General features: G+C 36.0%; 4 protein-coding genes across 8 annotated transcripts; 1 reads left to right on the top strand and 3 right to left on the bottom strand.

Moving 5' to 3' along the window:
• Nucleotides 1-633: 633 nt before the first annotated feature.
• LOC111486459 (protein LAZ1-like) lies at nt 634-6,511 on the bottom strand. 4 transcript variants are annotated; one of them, XM_023133625.1, is made up of 10 exons: nt 5,864-6,511; nt 5,048-5,216; nt 4,899-4,955; nt 4,156-4,264; nt 3,775-3,959; nt 3,600-3,688; nt 2,808-3,069; nt 1,823-2,083; nt 1,547-1,598; nt 1,234-1,437 (listed from the first exon to the last, which is right to left on the bottom strand). In XM_023133625.1, exons 2-10 carry the CDS (start codon nt 5,162-5,164, stop codon nt 1,364-1,366), a joined length of 1,206 nt encoding a protein of 401 aa, XP_022989393.1. In that variant the 5' UTR covers nt 5,165-5,216; nt 5,864-6,511; the 3' UTR covers nt 1,234-1,363. The 4 variants fall into 4 exon arrangements, with proteins under 4 accessions (XP_022989390.1, XP_022989392.1, XP_022989391.1 ...); XM_023133622.1 differs by lacking the exon at nt 1,547-1,598 and having other exon boundaries at nt 634-1,437; nt 5,864-6,506; XM_023133624.1 differs by lacking the exons at nt 1,547-1,598; nt 5,864-6,511 and adding an exon at nt 5,631-5,784 and having other exon boundaries at nt 634-1,437.
• Nucleotides 6,512-7,419: 908 nt separating this feature from the next.
• Nucleotides 7,420-11,818, bottom strand: LOC111486448 (ubiquitin domain-containing protein DSK2a). The gene is made up of 8 exons (XM_023133611.1): nt 11,282-11,818; nt 9,540-10,280; nt 8,797-9,002; nt 8,587-8,700; nt 8,355-8,413; nt 8,037-8,065; nt 7,869-7,958; nt 7,420-7,790 (listed from the first exon to the last, which is right to left on the bottom strand). The coding sequence occupies exons 1-8, from the start codon at nt 11,529-11,531 to the stop codon at nt 7,642-7,644; spliced, it is 1,638 nt and encodes a 545-aa protein (XP_022989379.1). The 5' UTR covers nt 11,532-11,818; the 3' UTR covers nt 7,420-7,641.
• Nucleotides 11,819-13,943: 2,125 nt separating this feature from the next.
• Nucleotides 13,944-14,474, top strand: LOC111486600 (zinc finger protein ZAT3-like). Its single transcript, XM_023133769.1, has one exon. It carries the CDS (start codon nt 13,944-13,946, stop codon nt 14,472-14,474), a length of 531 nt encoding a protein of 176 aa, XP_022989537.1.
• A 3,716-nt stretch (nt 14,475-18,190) lies between these two features.
• LOC111486432 (probable galacturonosyltransferase 3) lies at nt 18,191-22,773 on the bottom strand. Of its 2 annotated transcripts, XM_023133584.1 has the most exons (9): nt 22,540-22,773; nt 21,999-22,051; nt 21,799-21,847; nt 20,906-20,950; nt 20,679-20,816; nt 20,272-20,403; nt 19,861-20,195; nt 18,831-19,776; nt 18,191-18,698 (listed from the first exon to the last, which is right to left on the bottom strand). In XM_023133584.1, the coding sequence occupies exons 1-9, from the start codon at nt 22,603-22,605 to the stop codon at nt 18,423-18,425; spliced, it is 2,040 nt and encodes a 679-aa protein (XP_022989352.1). In that variant the 5' UTR covers nt 22,606-22,773; the 3' UTR covers nt 18,191-18,422. The 2 variants fall into 2 exon arrangements, with proteins under 2 accessions (XP_022989352.1, XP_022989353.1); XM_023133585.1 differs by lacking the exons at nt 21,799-21,847; nt 21,999-22,051; nt 22,540-22,773 and having other exon boundaries at nt 20,272-20,399; nt 20,906-20,955.
• Nucleotides 22,774-23,149: the final 376 nt, after the last annotated feature.

Below are 23,149 nucleotides of genomic sequence, written 5' to 3' on the forward strand. Positions count from 1 at the left end.
ATTAAAAAAAGTAATTAAATGATTATCTAATCATAATTTTTTTTAAATTAAATTTATAAATACCACTTTTATCTATGTTTTAAATAAACCAAATCTAAGTTTATTGCTGACTTCCTAATTTCAAGTTAGTAAATGAAAAAATAAGAAAATTACACAGTGACCTCACTATATACAATATCGATTTTTTCTATTTATACTCAAACAATATAAGATCACAATATCGACGTTTCCTATTTATAATCAAACAGTATAAGATCATAATATCGACTTTTCCTGTTTATAATCAAACAGTATAAGATCACAATTTCAAATTTTCCTGTTTATAATCAAACGATATAAACAGTATAAGATCACACTATTGACTTTTCCTGTGTATAATCAAACAGTATAAGATCACACTATCAACATTTCCTATTTATAATCAAATAGTATAAGATCACAATATGGACTTTTCATGTTTATAATCAAACAGTATAAGATCACATTTATTGACTTTTCCTATTTATAATCAAACAGTATAGGATCACAATATCAACTTTTCCTGTTTAAAACCAAAAGGTATAAGATCAATGAGTCTCTTCCAAAAAACATATTCTGACCAAGTTCTTCGTTTCTACGTAACGACTCCGATCAGTACATGTGCAGAAAGTCGAATCTATAGTAACATGAAGCTTCTCCAATTCCAAGAATACTAAGTTTAAAGATCGTTAAACACATCCATCGATAAGATTTTACAAATCTTTCTACTAATATCTGTCCACCCCACAAATAAATAATGCAAAACATACCAATTCTGTCACTCATAGGCAGCTATTTACAAGAACAGTAAGCAAGCCCATAGTTCGTAATCATGATAATACACTAAGCAATAGATTCATTTATCCTCTTTGCACCAAGAAATTACCTTGGCATTTGGTGAATCTCCCCCCCATCATTGCCATGCCATAACTACATTTGCAGATGGCTCACACAAAGCAGAAATTCAGGCATTTGAAACTTCAATACACATCTCTTGATATGTGAACCACAACCGGCCTCTTTTTTTCTTGCTTTGTTATAAGGGCAGTAAGAATCTATTACCTTTTACTACTCTTTGGTGATCCACCGATGGCCCCCGACTTGGTACTTTCCATAACCAAAATCGCTGCTGCTTTCTCCTCCGCTTTCTGCACTTAAATAACCCGACTTTCGACGGTTCTTCTTTTCCCTTATGACCCCGCTATCGCTGAAGCTCCCGTTCAGAAGGGGGTCGTCTATTCCTCGAATAACTTTTCGTGTGGGAGATGTGATACAACTATCATCCTTGGTTCTTCTTTTATCCTTGTCTCGTTTCTTAATGTTTTGGGAGAGCTTCTGTAGTTTTTCATTGAACTTTGTTATTCCTTTTTCCACAGGTTCGACTGCTTGGTTTACTGTGAATCTCAGGTCGTTCACAATCTGTAAGCATGTTCAAATGGTAATTTCAGCAAGTACAGATTGCTCGAGTTAGTAAAGAAATATAAATACGTCAAAGACCCAAAATCTTTATTTTCTAACGTAAACCTACATGACTTTTCGTGTAAGAGCTCTCTATTGTCTTCCACAGGCTCTTCGGCCCACTGAAAGTAGTTAGGATGATTAGTTGAAAAAGAGAGTATAAATTCCGTAGTGCTTAGTTTGCTTACTTTAAGATAGTTTCCCATGTTTATCTACTTTTCCATGACTATATATAGGTATGTATGGACATATGTAACCTTAGGAAGCGAAAATCCCCACATACATTAATCCCAATCAATTAGAGAAATCAAGGATCTAATATGTAGAATGAAGGGAGAAAACTCACATAACCGCCACCACCGACAAAGACATCTCGGACGCTCTCTTTGATTGTCATTCCCATCCTGGTATCTTGGTTTTCTGCGTCGGGCTGGGGTAGGCGTAACTTGGTAGGACGCTCGCTATCCCTGATCTCATCTGGATCTAAAGGACAGTCGACAGATGCATAGTCGCCAAGAACAGAAACACTTCCAGTATAACGGTCTCCCATAAGTTCGTATGGTTTTGCTGGAAATACATATAAGTGAATCACAGAAGCAATGGCCATCTGTGCTGGATGAATTATAGATGTGTTAGAATTCAATCTTGTGAATATGAGCATCAACAATCAGATGACACAAGGAGAATACATCTGTTTATTTCTTACTACTAAGAACCAGTCTTCACTACAATTAACCACTCCAAGCTGCTTTCTTAAAAGAACAGAGAACAAGAAATTGAAGAAACAAAAAAATGCTCCATGGGAAAAGAAATGGTTGTTTTTATTATTCAGTGAAATTTTGATACAAATTGTTGCTTTTGGGAAAGATACTCCATATATTTTTTTACATTATAGTCACATATTGTAACGGCCCAAGCCCACCGCTTACAGATATTGTCCTCTTTAGGCTTTTCCTTTCGAGCTTCCCTTCAAGGTTTTTAAAACGCGTCTACTAGGGGAAGGTTTCCACACCCTTATAAAGGATGTTCCGTTCTCCTCCCCAATCGATGTGTGTTCCGTTCTCCTCCCCAATCGATGTGGGTTCTCACACATATACATGTATAGATATACAATAAAGGACGACTACACATAATAACATATATATTATAAAAGCTTTATCCACCTAAGAGGGTAAAACAGCAAGGAAAGAAGGCAACCAAATCAAAGGGAAAAATGGCTTTTGAGAAAGAGGTAATATTATTCGTCGAGCCTGACGAGAGTTGATCAAAGGTGCCGTGATTAGATCCGAAACAGCGGGGAAAAAAAGGAATCAGGTGGAAGAAATGGCTACCTCTATACAAATGATGAAATCTTGTACACTTGACTTAAACTGCAACCCTTGGGCTACAGGACTCCTGAACAAATCAAGGGCAGATAGGAGAGCAATTCCAACACCTTGCCACCAAGTCAAAAACACTATAGATTTAAACATCAAAAACTTGGCCAGTGGTTTTATATGTACCAATTCCTCCTTTGTAACTGCATAGAACTGAATCAGACAGTACAACGCCCATGATTGACTGAAATTTAAAACCACTGCCATATAGGGATACCTACGAAATAAATGCTAAAACCATCAACCAAAAACTTTGGCTGTAGAATCTCCAATACTTCTCAACCATCAACCAAAAATTTACTTCAGCACTACGTACCTAAAAGTAATCCGTAAGATAAAATAACGAGCCACTGAGGAAAATGAATTCAAAATTCAGATTATCACATGCAACTTTATCCGTTAATTGAGACTTAATCAGCTAATTAGAAAACATAACCAGTCTAGAAAAAAGTAAAAAAAAAAAAACTAAAAGAAATAAAATAGAACCTCGACATGACCAAGGATGCACACATACAATTGACAGATAGATCAAGTCAAGGGGTTGAAAAAACAAGAATATACACATTAGTGAATCAAAGTTAACAGTAACAAGATACAAAAACTAATTATCCAAATACCATGTCCAAAAGGAAAAAATGAAAACCTCATCACATGAATAGATAAAACAAATTCAAAAGTTAAAACACAAAGTTAGTCGAATGTGAAGGAGAGTAAGCAACAACAGAGATACTTGAAATTTTGGTTTACCCGCATTTGTAATTAAAATCTCCTTCACAGTAAACGCCCAAGTTCTCAAGAACTACAGCCAAAATAGACGTTAGGGACTTTATCAACATCTGCCATGGAGAAAATCCATTAGTCTTCTTTAATCGTATTAAAAGGCATTGGATAACAGAGCATCAATGGTCAATTGCAAGCGTACATATTGGACGATTCCAATTTTGATAACACGGTAAACCCATCCACCAATTTTCCAAGGCTTTAAGAAAAGGTTCATGGGGAAAACATGCTTGATTGTTCCCTTCTCTAGGCTATGTTCTAATAATGGTGTCTTCGTATTTGAACGTCCTTCTCTCTCCAAAAATTCAATGGTCCTTTCTTCCCCACCTAGTAAAAATAAAAATAAAAAATATATAATAAAGGGGTCAGTAGATGGTTTGATCCATGAGAAAAACTGCAAGAAAAATTTGGAACTTTGAAGATGAAGAGAAAAAATGAATAAGTTCGGACTCCTGCAAATTTAGAACCATAGCTTCTGTCATAATCCTACAATACTATCAGAAATACTTTGCAAAGAACGTACCCAAGCAAGCAACCAGGTAACGTCCAAAGCAGTACATAGCAAAGGATTCGTAGCAATCTCGCAGTATCTCAAGATGAACACTTATTGATGGGTACACCAATGATACAAACTGTTCACAATAAGCCAAGTAAGATAAACAGAGATGGTGTGAATTTGCACACAAGATATCTGTTGTCAATCCTCTTAATAAAACTTCTGATAAATAAAATCAAATCGATTGTCAATCCTTAAAAACAAATCAAATACCAGCAGCAAATATCAAGTTGATTACAATTTATAATTCTAAGATCCAATAAGAACCTTGAAGATACAAGGCCCCACAGTTATAGACTGCATATATGGAATGCATCCTTAAAAATGTAACATTCAACTGCTCGAGCAAATATTCTCTTTAGATGTGAACTCTATTTTGAAATAAGGTTATGTAGCCCAACCTCACCACTAGCAAATATTATCCTCTTTGGGCTTTCCCTTTCGGGCTTCCCCTCAAGGTTTTTAAAACGCATCTGCTAGGGAGGGTTTCCACACCCTTTAGAAAAAATGTTTCGTTCTCCTCTCCAACCCATGTGGGATCTCACAAATAATCAGTTCAGTTGGACATAGTAACTTCTTGCTATTTCAACCATAAAGCTTTGATTGAGGAAAGTCTCAGATTACTTGCACCCAATAAGGTGATAGAAAAAAAAAATGTATCTACAAATATTTATCAAGTCATAACGTGAAGCATTCAGTTAAGAACTTACAGATTCTACACCATAAGTTGGCACCATTAGGATAACACCAATCAAAAACTTTTGCTCCTGAAAGATGGCAACCAGGAATAATTATATTCCTCGAAAGAAAATCGGAAAAATTAAAATACAAGAAAAGCATCTTCATTGAATAAGAGAACCTCCGGATTCTTATATGCAGAAAGGTGCTCAAACAACAGATACAGTGATAGAACAAGCGACAAAAAAACAAATGCAGCAGCAGCTAATGTTGCCCATGTTGGAGGTGTGTAGGTCATTGATATGTTGAAATAAGTCAATCTCAACAGCTTCACCTCTAATCTCTACTGCCTGAATTCCACATAAAGAAAGCATAAAAATATTTCAGTTCACCAACAAACTTTTTCAATAGAAAGGAAGGAGGAAAACATATCAACCTTTTGAAACCCACCAACAATGTTATTAATACGCACAACCAAACATCCTCAATTAATCACTAGGCCTGTTTAGTTTTTGGCTTGAGTTTTCAAACTCTTTAAACATTTTATGAACTGATTTCATTTCTATATTGCAGCTCCGTAATACAAGATGACTGATAGCAAATCTTCGATGATAGATGGATGCATCAAGGGTTCATTTCAGAAAGATTAATTTAATTTCGGACAGACCTAATTTGCCTCAACTACTTCTATGAAACAGGGAAAGTTCTAGGGAAACGATTTAGTTCGCTGGGAATGACCCAGTAAAAATCTGTTCCCATTTCACCTGAATAGCCAAAAAGGGTACAAATGCCACAATTAACCGCAACGACGATGGAAACCGAGTCAGCTCCGCCAAATGGATGAAAGGCAGAGGGAAAATGGAAATCAAAGTTTCTAATTCTTGTTAGATAGTGATGAATTTTGGGGAAAACCCAGGAATTACGAATCAAAACTTGAATGTAATAATAAAATCATTGAAACTCTAACGGGAATGAAGATGATACAACAGAAAATCACCTTGAAACTTGAGAAGCATGAAACAGAACAACAGAATAGTCGATAAACGACGCCCTAAAGCTTCATCCAGCTAATTGGTCAGAGAGACGTAAGAGAGGAAATGTGCAGCAGAAGCACGGGGAGGGCACGTGACTTCGGAGTCCTGTGCGTCCCGTTCACTACAACCGTGGTGGAAGAAAATTTCGGCCCAATTTCCAGCCTCCAACGGACCTCAATCGTTATCGTCTCTTCCTGTCAATTCCTATTACCATCAATCCACGAGCAAGCGATCCTCTTCACTCTCGGCCGGAATGACGCGCATCATCCACCGCTGCAGCAGCGGCGGCGTCGGCGGCTCGCCGGCGTTACTTGAACCGCAGGTTGATTAGAATAGACGTAGCTTTTCACAACGAAATCTTTACGACCGCCGTTAGGATCGGAACGAAGGTTCTTAGATTTATCATCTGAAGATTCTAACAAGATTTTGAAACAGTGTAAGAAGAGAGGTGGAGATGGAATATGTGAATTTGGCCTCGCCGGCAACCGTCGGTGCGACGACTTGCAGCAGCGGCACAAGGGAATTGCTCTCCCTCCGTGTATTCTTCAGTTTCGCACAAAAGTGAATTCTTGAGTTCAGAAAAAAGGTTGTTTGAGCTCTGTTTTTCAATTATTTTTATGTTTTCTTTTTAATTTTCAATAATCATTAGGTTTTATTTTTCTTTTTTTTAATATTCAAATTCAAATAAATCATTTTTTTTTCAGTTCAAATAAATGAATTTTAATTCGTAAATTTATATATTTAAATTCTATTTTTATTGTTTTTTTTAATGTGATTTTCTTATTTTTCAAATCATTCTTTATAAGGCTTAAAATTTAAAGGACCAAATTGATAATTTTTAAAAAATATTTAAAAAATCAAAAAAGACATTTAATAAGTACAAAAAAGAATAATAAAATGAACTAAAACCAAAATCACAAAAAATAAAATAGTATTTAAACCTTGTTCTATAAATTGACTGATAAAAGAATCATTATTTTTCAAAATAATACAAATTGTTCTAGAATAGATGTGAACAATATTTTATCTGATTAAGTGACATGGATCTCGACTAATCTCTCACGAGCAACTAATTTCCTCTCGACTAATCTCTCACGAGCAACTAATTTCCTCTCAACTAATCTCTCGAGATAACAGCAACTAATTTACTAATCTCTCGAGATAACAGCAACTAATTTACTAATCTCTCAAAATAACGAGCAATTAATTTCGTCTCGACTAATCTCTCAAGATGACGAGCAACTAATTACGTCTCGACTAATCTCTCGAGATAACGAGCAACTAATTTCTTTTGATCCTGCCAAAACGTTAGTTACAAAGTAACTCATAAGATATTAAATCCCAAAGAAATAAAACCGAAAGGCGGTATAACAACGAGAACCCACCAAAGAAACAGAGGAACAAAAGGCAACAGAAATCAGCATGATCAAGCTCCCAAGAATTTGAACCATTTTAAATGTATTTACAAGTCTTTTTTTTGGGTAAGGGAGCATAGAACTTGATATTAGTAATCCATAACTTATATCAACAAGTCTATATATATATATATCTATATATATATATATATATATCTCATGGGGCATTTCAATTATTCAGATTCCAAAACATAACCTGTATATGTCTGTGGCATGTGCAGCTGTGTTTGGTTGGTGTCTGTAGATCTAAATTTTCACTACTACATATCGTCCAGCATGATAAATCTCAATTCAATTTCGAAAGAAAAATGGTAGATCGGTTCAGTTTACTGCCCGAGATTTCCCAGCAGTCGCTCGACAGCAGCATGGACGTTCCCGGATGTAGCACGTAGAGCTCTGATGTTCTCTTGGGTGTCGAAGAAACCCATCTCTTGGAGCTGTGAAAGTTGGGTTGCATATAGTTCTTCTGGGGGCACTGCAAACAAGGTTCATTTGATCTTATGTATGAGGGAGAACTGGAAAAGAAGATAACGTAACAAGCAGATGATCGAACCGTTTGGATTGTTCGGAGTAGCCAACCCACCGGCGCCAAGCCCACCGAACAGGCTCATCAACATCTCCAATCCAGCAGTGTTAGGAACACCTATAACTTACACGACTTAGAAACGTCGATGATGCTAAAGAAAACAAACATCAATTTAAAAGTTATCCTTCACCGTACCTGCAGCAGTGCCCGATTGAGCAGAATTCCTGTAAAAAGCAACGAGTATTTAAAAAAAGGACGTCGTGTGAAAATTCGTTCAGCTCTAATCATACAATTTATAAACTTGCTCAAATTCTACAATCTACTAAACTACTGTTACTAGGCCACAGAATTCGTTCTGGATGAAGTTTGATTATATAAGTACGAAAAACAGTTCTGATATACGATAATGAGACAGCAGAATTCAATATAAAACGTGAACCTGATCGCAGTTTCGAACAGCCTAGTATTTGTGCTACATAATAATGTAAATTTGAGAGAGAAATCCGGACTTACTGAGATGAAGGCTGTCGATTTAAGGTCGAGAAAAGTGACTGCTGAATTGATAGCATTTGCTGCAAGCAGGAAGTACAGAAATGAACCAAGAAAGTCATAAATGTATTGTAATAGAAAAAATAATAGCAATGATATCAATAAGCTACTATGAATCATCATCATCACCATACAACGAATGCCTATTAATGAAATAGTCACATGGATCGAGTGTCGAATGTCTGAGAAGTTGTACCTGCATCATCTCAGGATTAGTTAATTGGCGAACGAACTCGGGATTTTGCATCATTTCTCTTAATTGAGGATTCATATCAACCATACCCCGTATCTGTGGGTTGAGATTGAGGATCTGTAGTTCAAATCAAAGAATATATGAATTAGGAAACTTTTCAAATGGCATTTAACTAATTTAGCAGAAAATTATATCATCATATAAGCACAGCACTTGATTCATATACTGAGGATTGGAGAGCAGGCTCTGCATCATCTGTGAAATAGCCGGGTTCTGCAGAAACTGATTCAACTGAGCTACATCCGGCGTGCCACCAACAGAACGTTCCACATTTGTGCGACCAGCCCCTCCTAAACCCCCAATACCAGGCCTTGCATCACCTACTGGAGTAGGCTGTGTGGTTGTTGTCTGAGTTCCTCCTAGAAGTTAACATCGAAATATGCCACCATTCAGTAAAGATGTGATGGACTTTCCATGTTAATAGCATGAAGGAAATGGGGAAGTTAGGTTCCTAACTGAATGGTATGAGATTCAAATTTACAATGGAATATGCCAAACAAGCTCCGAAGAACGAAACGAAGATAGAGTCATGGGCTTACTTTGGGCAAAAGAAATATTATAACATAGTAGGCAAAGAATTTGAAAACAAAAAACCTGATAGAAAGTAAATAATACGTGACTACGGATAAGCAAGATTACCTTCAGATAACAACCACATAAAATTATAAATCTTATGTAAATATAGAGTCAGATAAAAAGGAACATTAGATTTCCCATTCTAATTCCAACAGAAAGCAAAAAGGAAAATGTAAGTTAAGTCATTTGAATGCAAACGGGCGTTTTCTTGCAATATTATGATCGGAATAGAACAAAATTGCAACCAAAATTGTACTTAACTAGTCTTAAAAAGGAATAAGAAAGTAAGTGGCAATGGTTTGGCACTAGCATATTATTACCCCAGGGATTAGGAAGTGGATTCGTATTCGGAGCAGCATTTTCGGTTGTTTCCGATCCTGTAGTAGAAGAATTATTAGACTCGTTCCTAGCTTGTGCACCCCCTTGGTTTGCCAGGAGAGCTGCAAATGGGTTTGAACTCGAATCATTCCCAGCATTTCCAGCCATCGTTGTTGCATTCAGAAATGGCTCCTGAACATTTTCATACATCCGTCTCAGCATGTTAAATCCCTCAGGAGAAGATTCGATGTTACTCATCGCTCTGTCAGTGTTTCTCATCATCTCCCTCATGAGTTCTGGATTCCTTGCAGCCTCTAATGTCTGCCGAAGAATACCAGGGTCATTGAGTATATGCGCAAGCTCGGGGTTCCTGTCAATAATATCCCTCATCTGAGGATTGCTCATAATTAAGCTCCGCATCATGTCAGGATTATTCATCAAGTTCTGGATTGCAGGCATGTTCATTATTTCCCTCATCATGTTTGGATTCTGAGTCAACTGCTGTTGCACTTGTTCAAACTCAGGAAGTCCAGCTCCACCCCCACCGAGAGAATTGAAACCTAGTCCAGGAAACAAAGATGCACCAAGGCCAGCATTTCCAAAAGCATCACTCCCAGTGGAACCAACACCTCTTGTAACACCGGGAGCAGTCTCAGAACTTCTATTATTATCATTAGAAGCAGGTGCTGACGAACCTTGGGGAAACCCACGAACCAGGTGAATAGTATGATCTGCCTGTAACCCTTCAAGAAGAAAGGTAAAAAAGATGTGAAGTAAATTTCAGGTTACAGGAAAGACTTGAAGAAGAAAACATATTCTCAATGCCAATTACAGCACAAAATGCCAGAGTGCTAATGACACAAGATCAAAGGGTTCTCTTAATGCACACAAGGCTACAAATAACGGACTAATCAGTGTAACGTGACCTGCATTAATCAGCCTGATAACAAATAGAATATACTTACATAACTTGGCCAATATTCACTATGAACATAAAAAACCCACCACTAGGAATAGAATGGAAAACAAAAGCTTGAACTGTATATCTGGATACAAATATATGATTGAATGTGTGGACACCTCACATTATGTAATGCATATTTGATTCTGAAAGAATAAGATAGCATTGTCACAAGACTTAAAACATATAGACCAACTTGAGAAAGTCAAGAAGAGAGGATCATCAGCCAAAATGAAGATTCAGACATTACAATCATACAAGTAACTTGCATTAAACTATACATAAACCCAACCAGACGGAGTACAAAGTGTCATAGAACATGCCTTTAAAGATTCAAAGTCGATTTTGATGGTGCAAATTTGTGTTTAAAAGTGTAAAACATGAAAAAGTATGTTTCGTAATCTTAGTTTAAAGGATGTTAGAGCGTAATTTTGAACATGAAATAAGTTATTTTAACCGATTCAAAATCATTCTCAAAGAATGCTTATATGAAAATCACTCACAAACATGCCCTTAGCTTAAGTTAAACTTTGTACCCAAAAAGAAAAATGAACATTCGGGGACAAATGTTACAATTCAATAAACTAAGCAATTCCCTTGGAACAAATGACCTCAACAAAGACATGAAAAGCAAAATTCACATTCACATATCCTTCCGAAGTGGAAAAATCTCAATTCTAATAAACAGGAAACTTCGTACACGAAGCAGATAAAGAAAAACGAGAGTTACCCACCATACCTTAGTCCAAGACTTCCAGATTAACAAAGAAAAAAGGAACATACCATAACTGACTAAGGTCTGATCGTCCTTCAAGATGCGACCCTTGTAGATCAATCGCTGTTGATCAGCTGGAATATCACAATTCTGAGCAAGAATTGATTTAAATGTCCCAACCGTGGAATCAAGACTCGTCGTCACCGAAAATTTCGAACCATTAGAGCAACGAATATTGACAGAAACACCAACTCCACCTTCTTCACCATCGCCACCGCCCTCAACCCGGTGCTCGCTGGAATCACCGTCGGCACCCATATCCCTTACACGCAGATCGATCAGCAAAATCAACCTCGAAAAAGAAAACCAACACTGACCCTATCCCAGAAGAAACATGGAAAACCCCGAACGGTAACGAAAACCACAGATTAAAACGCGAGAAAAAAAAATAAAAATACTGTTAACACAAAATCAAATTGAAGTATTTACTGTACAAAATGGGAGAGAATTGAATGAATTGAGAAAGGTAGGTGGAGAATTGGAGAGGCAGGAATGAAAAAATCGCGTCAGATGAATGTGTGATTTGAGCGATTCATGAAATGAAATGAAAATTGATATTTCGTTCTTAAATCGGGCCTGGATTTGCTCCTTCTAGTCCGGCATGATAGGGTTTCGATCCTTCCGTGGGCCTTATTTTGGATTTTTCCAGATGTTCTTGGGCTGGAACAATCTGGAAAAAGAACATGACCAGGCCTCCTTTTTTTTCTTATTTTTTTTCCCTTTTTTTTCTTATTTTTTTCCCTTTTTTTTTATATTTATTTGACTGAAAAATAAAGCACCAACCATGCCACAAAATCTAGTTGACCTATTATTTTACATCTTTACCCTTATACCTAACCCGACAATCGACCCTTCGTCTTATGAAATTCGTAATTATCTCGCTTCATCTAACTTTCTTCGACAATCCATTACGACTCCGAGCGACGAGAACAAGTATTTTTTGTGGTGGCTTTGGGAGTCATAATTGTCATCTCGAATGTGCAATAGATCTATTCTCGGGATGGAAGTCACTAGCTAGAGATGAGAATCTACCGAGGGTGAAAGATTTGAAATTGTGTTATTCGATAAGAACTATTGTGAATTAGCACGTGGGATGCAAATAACGGTTGAAATAGAGGATGGGCGTGGATTCAAATATTTTCACTGATGTTGCCACGTATTTTAATGTTACGGAGTATTTGAATGGCTCGATGCTTAGATTTTGAGTTTGGGCGTTAAATTTTCTCTTGCAACTCGTCTCTCTCGTGGCATCAAGATTTACATTAAAGTCGAATTCCAGCTAAATCCATGTAAGGTTTGTTATTTCGGACAATAGCATATGGTTTCAAGATGGTTGTAACATTATTCGAAAAAAATAATATATTTTAATCGTTCATTTTGCAACATTTCAAGTCCAAGTTACGTAAATGTTTCGTTTCTCTCTTCAACTAATGTGGGATCTCACAATCTACACCCTTTGGAGACCTAGTGTCCTGGTTGGCATACCTCCCAGTATATGGCTCTGATACTATTTGTAACAGTCCAAGCCCATTGTCCGCTTTGGCCTATTACGTATTGTCGTCAGTTTTACGGTTTTAAACGCATCTACTAAGGAGATGTTTCCACACCCTTATAAGAAATAGTTCATTTCCTCTCCAACCGAGGTGGGATCTCACAATCTACACCCCTTGGCGACCCAGCGTCCTGGTTGGTACACCTCCCAGTGTATGGCTTTGATACCATTTGTAACAGCCCAAGCCCACTGCCGATAGATATTGTCTGCTTTGGCCTATTACGCATTGGCGTCAGCCTCACAGTTTTAAACGCATCTACTAGGGAAATGTTTCCACACTCTTATAAGAAATGTTTCGTTTGCCTTTCCAACCGACATGGAATCTCGCAATCCACCTCCTTTGGGGACCCAACGTCCTCGCTGACACACCTCCCAATGTATGGCTCTGATACCATTCGTAACAACCCGAACCCACTGCTGACAGATATTATCCACTTTTGCCCAATACGTATCACCGTCAGCCTCACAGTTTTAAACACGTCTACTAGGGAGATGTTTCCACTCTTATAAAAAAATGTTTCGTTTTCCTCTCCAACCAATGTTGGATCTCATACATTTTACGTATATTTTAAATTAAGGGACGTTTAAATAACCAAACTTGTTACCATACATAGGTCAAAAAGAATCCAAATAAATAATATTAATGGTAGACTCATTCATGACGATTCAAGCATGCCCGTTTTAAATTTTGAGGATCGTCCTCTCAAACACGAAAACTATGCATTTATAAAAATGATGACGATAAATCAATCAGCATGAAAAAAAAAAAAAAAAAAAAATTAACAATTTCTCAGGTAAAAATAAGGTATATAAATGAACCAATATTACATCCGATTTTAAATTATAATCAATAATTTTTTAAAAAATGATAATAATAAATCAACGGTCAAGATCACATTTGAGTAATGCATCTACAAATGAACGGTCGAGATCACATTGGAGGAAGACAGATGTCGGTGAAAAAAGGCGCCAAAAAGAAAAAAGCCGGTAATCTCGGTAACTAACTTATTTGTGAGAGTTCGTGAGAGAAGAACCAGTCCGCTCAGTTCGCAAATCCAAATTCATCCGCCAGTAGCACCACCACTCCGCTGAGCCTCGCTTTTCCGTCTGAACTCCGAATGGTTAAAACAACCGTTTCCGCCTCCAAGCGCCGCCGTATCGCTTGCAAGAAGCGCTCCACAAAAGAAAACGACTCCGCCGCCGTCACCGTCGGTTCCAAGGCTAAGTATAGGAAGAAGCCTGAATCTATTGAGCCGAAGATCACTCCTCCGTGTACAGAGTGCGGGAGGAAATTTCGGTCGGATAAAGCGCTTTTCGGTCACATGAGGTGTCATCCAGAACGTAAATGGCGAGGGATTAATCCGCCGCTTTGTTTCCGTCGCTCGATTTCGGTTTCTCCTTCTAGTCCTGTTCTCGATTTTGAAGAATCTTCGATTACGGAAGAGGAACAGAACATCGCCGATTGCTTGATAATGCTCGCGAATGGCCTTAATTTCATCGATAGGGCTTCCGATTGGGAGAATGAATCAGCTCATGAAGAGGTTTGTGTTAATTTTGATTTGAATATGCCTGCGCCTGTTGAAGATTCCTCATCTTCTTCATATTCCTCTTTCTCTGCCATCACTCTGGATCTCAGATTGGGACTTTAAGAACAACAAATTGTTCATATGTTTGTGATTTAGGGTTAGTACATATTGTAATATCGATGCCTGTCTCTATCTCTACCTCTATGCTCTATTGCCTCTACATTTAGGTACACATTTGCAGATTTCTGACACAAAAGCGAGAAGCATTTCTCAAATATTTTAATAAATTACAATAACTATATTAATATATTGATGCTTTCTCCCCATTTTTTTCATCATATTTAGCTTTCAGTATGTCTAAGAACTAAGAACACTTAGATACTTCGTTCGAATTTAAGGTCGGAGTATGTATAAGAATCACAAATACTTTGTTCGAGATCGTATAAGAACTAGTCATGTTGCAACATTCTATGCACGATTTAGCCTCTTTGTGGAATGTGTGAGATAAAAAAAAAAAAAAAAGGAAATTATTGGTGATGAGGAATCAGTAGATGCAGCCCCGATTATCCAACTATGTTGGCATAACCTTAGCATCCTCATCATCTAACTCATCCCAAAGTATTATTAATTAAACAATTTGAATTACATTCAATACCATTAGTTAGTAGATTCTCGAACTCTTTCATGGCATCGAGATTCTCGTTAAAATCATACGTGGGGTTGACCGCATCAAGAGCTTCTCTTGAAGCTCGTCTTTGTTCCCATACTGAGTATTCCTTTGGAGAAGCTTGTTTTTGTTCAATTGTAGAGAATGCCTTTGGAGCCGCTCGTTTTTGTTCAGATAATACCTTTGGAACGGCAACCTTAGACTTGGTCTGAAGTGATTGTTGAGCTTTTGAAATAGTATCACTAAATTTATTCTTCAACATCTCTACTCGAGTAGCCTTTGTGGGTGATAATACTTGTGTTCGAGCAGACTTTGCAGGTGATGATACTTGTGCCGTCGTCCTTAATGGCGGAGTTTTGAACAGGGGTGATTTAGAATCCCCATTAGATTTCTTGGCTCGGACGGCTGTTGATGGTCTTAAGAAGGTTGTAACATTACTTGGCATAACCATACGGTTTGAGGAAACGTCGGTAAGGTATCTTCGCTTTGTCTGCATTATCCTCATCTTTTCAATAATCGCTTGAGAATGAACCTAAAAAGGAACATGAGAATCATAAAAATCCTCGTAACCTCACCCAGTTAAGAAGCTTAAACCAAACCCATATAACTAAACTCAATCATAATTTCAATCAAATTTAAAAAATTTATCAACATCGATTCGATATGGACCCTATCGATGGAGATCTAGATGACAAGATGAGATGCGACGTTGCATTAAAAGACCTTGGCTCGAGTAGAGGCAAGGTCGAGCAGAATGACTTGGCCAAGTGTAGAGGCAAGTCGGATGTGTCGCAGACGATTGAACATGTATGCGCCGTCAATATTCAATTGGTAAAGACAAACCTCGCCTAAGGTCCGACGAAACCATAAAGCCAGAGTGAAAAATATACATGGGGCTTAATTCTCCTTTAGACTAGTCGTGAGCGTGTCAAGATCACGACGCCGCACGGTAAAAATGTAGGATATATATATATATATACCTGCTTTGCTTGCGTTTGAGCTCAGTGAATTCAGTAGCTCAGTGTCAGGATCTTCAAATAGCTTTACCGACCACGGATGGAATTGATGATTTGAAGAGTTTAATGAAAGAAAAAAATAGGGAACAGAGTCTTTATTTATTTATATATATAAATAACGCTTAACAAATCATTTCCTAATTTTATATGAATGATTTTTTCAGAAAAAATGTATATTTAAAGTTAGTTCTTTTTGAAAAATAAATAATTATAATATTTTCATCTTATCTTTTCTTTTGACACAACCCTCTAGTCTCGTGTTTATGTTACAGTAAGTAACATAGGTTCGCTGTGTATTTATATTAAAATCATTTTCATGCTCTTAGGTTGTGTCTTATATCTAACTATAGATATGATGCAATATGACACTCATCATCATACAACATGCTTAATATGAAAAATATCGACATATTAAGCCAAACGTCATGCAATCATCATACTCATCATATTGTCACAAAAATAAAGTATACTGGGTGACGACCTATTTACGTAAAATGATGAAAGTGTAATAGAGACGAAATTATAAAAAATCGATTCAAAATAGAGAATAGACAGTATGCATTGTATAAGAAACTTAGAGATATGTTTAAGAAGTTTAGAAAACTTACCAAGATCGATCTGAATTATGTAAGAATTTTATTTGAAATCTGGAAGGTGAAAGACTTTCGAGAATAGAAAATAAAATAATTGTATAATGTAATAAATTTATTTATAATGTAGAAATTTGATATTTTCTTTAACTGTAATTTTTTGGTTCTTGATATATTCTTTAAATATTATTTAAATAAAACAATACATGATTAATATTTTAATTAAATAACAAATACTATCTAATTTTAGGCCTTTTTATTAAATTTTAAAATAAAATAGAGAGATACGAATAAAAAAGATAAAAACAAATTCAAACAAATATAATTATGTAAATTTTTATTTAGTTATTTAATTACAATAATTTTATTATATTAATTAAATTTTTTTTATTTAGTTAAATTATTAATATAATTTAATTAATTAAATTTTCATTTGTATACTCATTTTGCTGACGTCATCTTTTCATTTTTAAATAAATGTTGAAAATAAATGTAAGAAAAAGAGAATCGTACCGAACTCAAAGATACTTTTTTGAAGGTTAAAAAACTTACCAAGATTGATCCAACGGCTGTGATAATTTTATCTCCAATAAAAAAAAAAACATAGTGCTAATTTATTTAATCTTGTAAAAAAAATGAAAATAATAATAATATATCAATTGTTACTCATAAAAATATATATTTTCGAAAATAATAATGTATCTTTAAATTTCTTTGAAATAGATCTTTCAAAGATAGTGTCGGACGACACAAATATGTTGACAATCATAGGTTGGTATATGCACACATAATCTAGTACAGAGCCAGTAAATGACATAAAATGACATGACATCGATGTTATGTATGGGTGACATTTTTTTTTTTTACATCTTCCATGAAAGGAGCTGAATGAAACCAAAGTTTCATGTTCGGTTTTAAATTAGAGACGTTCAAAATGATGAATCAACGTTGATTATAACCCCTAGTCTTCCAAGCTAACAATGCGGGTTCGGTTCTCGCTATCCGCTTGTCTTATTCTTATTATATATATTATAAATATAATAAATTATTCATTAATTAATTGAAAATTTAAAATTCATTAAAAATTAAAATGGAATTACTCAAATCAAAAATTTAACATTAAATTGAGTAATGTGATACTTAATAATGCATCATTGAATTGAATACGCAATTTCCGAAATTGTCACACATTTTTTACGAACAAGAGAAACAACACATGGATCTATTATCAACGAGCATGACCAAGCGAATTGTGATGGCCGATGACTTCCCAAGAATTAGAATGACTTCAAGACATGTGAGCCATGTTAATTGAAAACTAAAAATGATCACATGATAGAGATGCAACGTTGCATGTGAGAGACTTTAACCCTAATTAGAGGCAAGGTCAAGTCTAATGACTGGCCTAGAGCAAAGACAAGTCAAATTGAGCTGCAGATAATTAAACATACACACACAAGAGACGTGTGTGGCCGAACAAGCTCAAATTCTACCAAGTTGTGTTTGGTTGACAAAGATAAACCTTGCCTAAAGCTTTCCGTGCAAGACAAGCGGATAGAACAAATAGAACAGAAACTTTAAGTATTCCTAGACAACACAACAAAGAAAAAAGAAATTAATTGAATGAATAACCTCTCTAAACTTTGACACTAGAAGACCGTCAAAGGATCATCATTATACGACGTTGTTGCAGTGGACGAATTCCTGTTTCTTTAGAACTTGAACACCAAAACTGATCTATTTCGTATTGTTTCTATTGAAAAAATTGAGTGGGAGAAGGGGAAAAAAAAATATATGGCTATTCACTGATGTTACAAAGCTGGAGATAAGGGTTGCCACGCATCACATACTTAGACCAGTATGACTTGTACTTGGAAACAGCTAAATCTAACCAGGGCTTGTAGTTTCCATTGTAATGGATAACAGCAGCATTCTCTATTTCTGTGAGGTTCAGCGCAGGGTCGTATCCGAGACCTAGCACGTGCCATCCTCTGTCTAGCGGATACGTAAGATTGTAAAATGTGATCAGACCTGGTGGAAGCGACCCGAGCTTCCATAGAGTTCGGTCCTCGTTCTGCACGAGAGTTCCTTCAGTTAGTAATCTAAGTGTGTTTCATTAAAAGAAAGATGAGCTATATACTTACAAGTTGTATGATAAATGTTCAAAACTACGAAATGACTATCAAAGCAAGGGGGCAAGTGTTACCATATCTTGCCAATAATGGTATATTCCAGTCATGTTTCGTTTTCTCCATTCCTTCAAGTCGAAAATATTCATGCCGAATGCCCAACCGCAAGCATTTGGATCAAAATTCTCAGAGATCTTTGGATTTGAGAAGTTGAGATATTTATCGAACCGATGAAAGCTTTCTTTACAGGTCTCCACTGCCCCATTCACCATACCTTTCAGATCGATGGACCACAACGGCGTTAAATCCTTTTGAACTACAATATCGTCATCTAAAAATAGGATCTTGTCCAACTTCGGATACACTTCGGGGAGGTAGAATCGAAGATGATTCAGCATGGACAAATACTTGGGGTTCCTATACTTCAGATTATCCATACCAACAGAGAGGGAAGAAGGATGATTTGCCTTGAAGTAATACTCTTTAAGTCTTGCAGATTCAAGTTGTCGTAGAACAGAGCAATAAGAGGAATTCAACCACTTGAAATCATCGATATTTTGAACTTGGATCGTTGCTTTCGAAGGAGAATTAACAAGAAACCACATTCTCATAGCAGCAAAGTTCAACTTATCTGTGACGATATGGAAGACGTGTTTCTCGGGTTCCTTTGCATGCAAAACAGTAGAGTTGACGACAACCGATGTTGCTAACACGTTGTCTGAGAAAATTGCATAGTGATACAGAGAAGGATTTTCGGTTTTTTCTCTGTCAATATTATGATTAAGATGGTAACCCTTCAGGAAATAGTCTCCTGCAAGATGTAAAGGGAGACAGTGCAAGGATTTAGGGACTGTTTTGGCTGCTAGCTGAGTCAAGAATGCACTCTTTTTCTTCTGGGCATTCACATTATCCTCAGTTGACTGTAGCATGGTTCTCAACTTTCTTGACATAGTCAGACAGTCATATAGTTCGTCTTTGGCCATCGCAAGAGCATGACCCATGGTTTTCGCTCGATCTAGTGCACTGCAGAAAGATGAAGAACAATGCATGAATACCAAGAAAATTCGGCAGGCGTTAACAAGAGGAGAGAGAGAAGCTTTCTAAAACCTTGGATGAAGCCCAGCATCAGAATTTGCTTCCCCAATGGCCAGTTGACTTTCTCTACAGTGTTTCATTAGAGTATTGTAAAGTCTGGTATCATTCTTTGACTTAGCTATATTTGCATATGCTTTGGCCATTATGATCTGATCTCGCATAAGTTTCAAGGTGGAATCAGATTTGGGGTTTTCAAAATCTCTCCTCCAAATGCTGTACTTTCCCTTTACTGTAGTGTCAAAGCTTTTAGACCGTTCGATAGCAGCAGCTGCCATCTGATAGTCTACATCTTTATCTTCTCTAATCAAATTCGCAGCTCGTAGAGCCCTCCTCTCCATTCGCATTGCCTGAAGTACTTACATATTGAAAATTAGTTCAAAATACCTATGTACCAATGCCAAGTAGAAGGGTGAGAAATCTTACCCTCCGTTTTAGCTTCACTGGATTCATCGATGATAAACGAGAAAAATCAGCTTCACCTTCTGCAGGAGGTTGGCCATCTACAGAGCGTTCCACCTTCTCCTCATTCTCCGTCCTAGAAACTAATGGGTCTGTCTGAAAGGAAAAAATACATGAATAATATTTTACATGTGCATATGCATATGCACCAGGAAAATATCATCGAACTACTACTCAAGTCTAGTGAGCCACAACGGAAAAGGAATAAACATCGACCATTGATGTTTTACTAGAATGGATTATGGAAAGTTAGAACCTAACTAAAACAGCAATAAGTAAAATATAGCATGTTTTAACAGTTGACCTCATGCACATTATCCAAATAAAAAACTTCAAGAGAACTTGATCGGTTTCAAAAATATTCTCAGTACCTGGGAACTCAGTGGCTGGTGGTGGTTTCCATCCACAGAATTTTCCCATACCCAGGAGGCAGATAAATCCTTCAATTTGACCCTTCCAAGACGAAAAGCCCCAGAAGGATCACTATAAGCTGCAATTATGTCAATATCCTGTTGGAAGTGAATGTTACAAACATAAACATTGTAAGTGTTGAATGCAAATAATACTAAAATTTATGAACTTCATAACACATAAATACCTTATCATCTTCATTGGTGCTGATTCTATTTGCAATTCGTTGCTCCTGCAAGCATTTGAGTTAGTCAATATGTGCAAGGACTTCTGAATGCATAAAGCTTATAAATGAAATAAAATTAGAATAGAAAGTATGGAAAGGATCCCACAATTAATTAAATGAATTTCTTTCCATCTTTGTAGTGCGAGGAAGAAACTAAACTCATAAATAAATCATAACTTCATCAAGAAGACCTTTAATGACATAAGTACTCACCCTTCCATTCGTGCAAAACAAATTTCTTTTTTTTTTCTCTTTTAACCATCTCTCTAATTCAAGTATCTTAATAATTACAACCAATACAACTAGCAAAACAAGTTGGAATAAAAACACAGGTATGGAACCAAAAAAGTTCATAATTGCCTGAAATGACCAAAAGATAAGAAACCATTTGTATTGCATGCATATTGCCATATGTTATTACTGCCACAGGCATAACACCAGTCACCAGAGTTCAAGTAATGCCATATATTAAACAATGTTAATGATTCCACCCACTTAGAGGCTATATGATAAGGTATTGTGCCAAAAAAAAAAGTTCAGTACAAAAATTCATACACGCACACATATAAACATCCTTGTCCTCAAAGGTGATCATCAAGAGTTTCATAATCTTTACACAAGCATTACTCAGTTTGACGTCTTTTAATTTGACAATGTTGTGCAATCAATCCACTACTAAAATATATTAAAATGGGAAAATATTAACAAATGGTAAGAGGAGTTCACTTACCCACTAAATGACTAAATCTCGATTCAAATAAAATATATATATGTTACCAACAAATTAAAATAAAAGAAAATAGGACAGAAACATCAAATGTACAATGTACCACAAAGAGATACAAGTGTAATACCTCTCCATTTCCACATTGGACACATTGATGCAAAGGCTTCTCATTCTGACTGCAGTATATAAAAGATCAAGCCTCGTCAATGTTCATTTATCAGACAGAAATCGTCCATCCAAGCATGATAATAATAGAATAAAGAATTCACAAGTAAACGAAGAATAAAGAAATATCTGGCATAGCAAATCTTTCAACAATTTTCTTACGCGAGAGAAGCATTGGATGCATCCGCTCCAATGAGACCAATGTGAAATACAACCTGCATCGAATTAGGCAGTTGAACTTAAGGCTTAAACTGCATCTATCTGGAAAATGAAAATTGATATATCCGACAACTACGATCTAATCCTGGAAAGAATTCTAATAAATTCTGAAAAAAAAGATGCAAGCAAAGGAAAGCTTGCGACACAACAGAAGCACAGCCTTAAGATCAGAGTCAATAGTCGGGTTCATTTCACTAAGGCGCAATCAAATCTCTAACAGATGCACAATTAAAAAAGAAAATTCCAAAAAGTATCAAAACAATCGGCATCAATCTACAGCAGACTTCTCAAAAGGCCGTAAGTAAAACAAGACCTCATTAAGGTCCCGCAGGAATTCAGCTCACAATCGCAACAGTACCGAATGAGAAGGATCTTGAGGAACATATACAAATTCACTACCACATCTCAAGTAGCAAAAAAGAAACAGAACAAAATTATCCAAAAATTACAGGCTATGCTCGAAAAAGGAATGGAAAGTTGTTACCAATAAGACGCAGAGGAGAAACAGAAGATTCAAGTTGAGAGAAATTCTTCTTCGAAGAATTTCCATGGCAGAAATTGGAGAGAGACGATCAGTGGCTTATCGCTTCAGAGTAGAAGGAAGGCAGTATCTTCAAGATTCATTTCGTCTTCATTCGCCAGCGCGGGACTGTGATGCCGAACTCCATGAAAGCGCGTTTCAAAGTCGGTAGATCAGGAAGCAAATATGGAAAATGGAATTTTCAGAAATTAGTTTCTTCAAGATCCTATATATATATATATGTATATAATGTCTAATAGATTAATATTTAGTTTTCTTATTTCTAATATTTTTTAATTAAAATATTTCACTTCTTAACTAAATTTTAAAAATTAAAAATTAAAAAATTATGATCTTTTTCAATTTTCTTATTTTCTCATTAAATTTATATGTTTTCTATAGTATATTTCATCTTTGTTAATAAAATAGTTAAAATTTTAAAATAAAAGCTAATTTTAATTTTTTTTTTAAGAATATAATATATATATATATATATATATATATATATATATATATATATAAAGTAATATTTATAGGTTTAATACGAAACTTATTTTAGTTTTCAAAACTTGGT

The sequence above is a fragment of the Cucurbita maxima genome, unplaced genomic scaffold (assembly GCF_002738345.1).
Source record: "Cucurbita maxima cultivar Rimu unplaced genomic scaffold, Cmax_1.0 Cma_Scf00011, whole genome shotgun sequence".
In the NCBI taxonomy this organism is placed as follows: Eukaryota; Viridiplantae; Streptophyta; class Magnoliopsida; order Cucurbitales; family Cucurbitaceae; genus Cucurbita; species Cucurbita maxima.

Excerpts from the sequence above, each read along its gene's own strand:
- LOC111486459 (XM_023133622.1), bottom strand. The coding sequence starts at position 5,164 with ATGACCTACACACCTCCAACATGGGCAACATTAGCTGCTGCTGCATTT. Across the intron at positions 4,956-5,047 it reads CTGCATATAAGAATCCGGAG|GAGCAAAAGTTTTTGATTGG; the intron begins GTTCTCTTATTC and ends GCCATCTTTCAG. Across the intron at positions 1,438-1,822 it reads TTGTCGGTGGTGGCGGTTAT|ATTGTGAACGACCTGAGATT; the intron begins GTGAGTTTTCTC and ends ACATGCTTACAG.
- LOC111486448 (XM_023133611.1), bottom strand. The coding sequence starts at position 11,531 with ATGGGTGCCGACGGTGATTCCAGCGAGCACCGGGTTGAGGGCGGTGGC. Across the intron at positions 8,701-8,796 it reads ATCCTCAGTATATGAATCAA|ATCCTCAATCTCAACCCACA; the intron begins GTGCTGTGCTTA and ends TTTGAACTACAG. Across the intron at positions 7,791-7,868 it reads TACTCCGAACAATCCAAACG|TGCCCCCAGAAGAACTATAT; the intron begins GTTCGATCATCT and ends CCTTGTTTGCAG.
- LOC111486600 (XM_023133769.1), top strand. The coding sequence starts at position 13,944 with ATGGTTAAAACAACCGTTTCCGCCTCCAAGCGCCGCCGTATCGCTTGC.
- LOC111486432 (XM_023133584.1), bottom strand. The coding sequence starts at position 22,605 with ATGGAAATTCTTCGAAGAAGAATTTCTCTCAACTTGAATCTTCTGTTT. Across the intron at positions 22,052-22,539 it reads TTCTCCTCTGCGTCTTATTG|GTTGTATTTCACATTGGTCT; the intron begins GTAACAACTTTC and ends AATTCGATGCAG. Across the intron at positions 20,951-21,798 it reads TCCAATGTGGAAATGGAGAG|GAGCAACGAATTGCAAATAG; the intron begins GTATTACACTTG and ends AAATGCTTGCAG.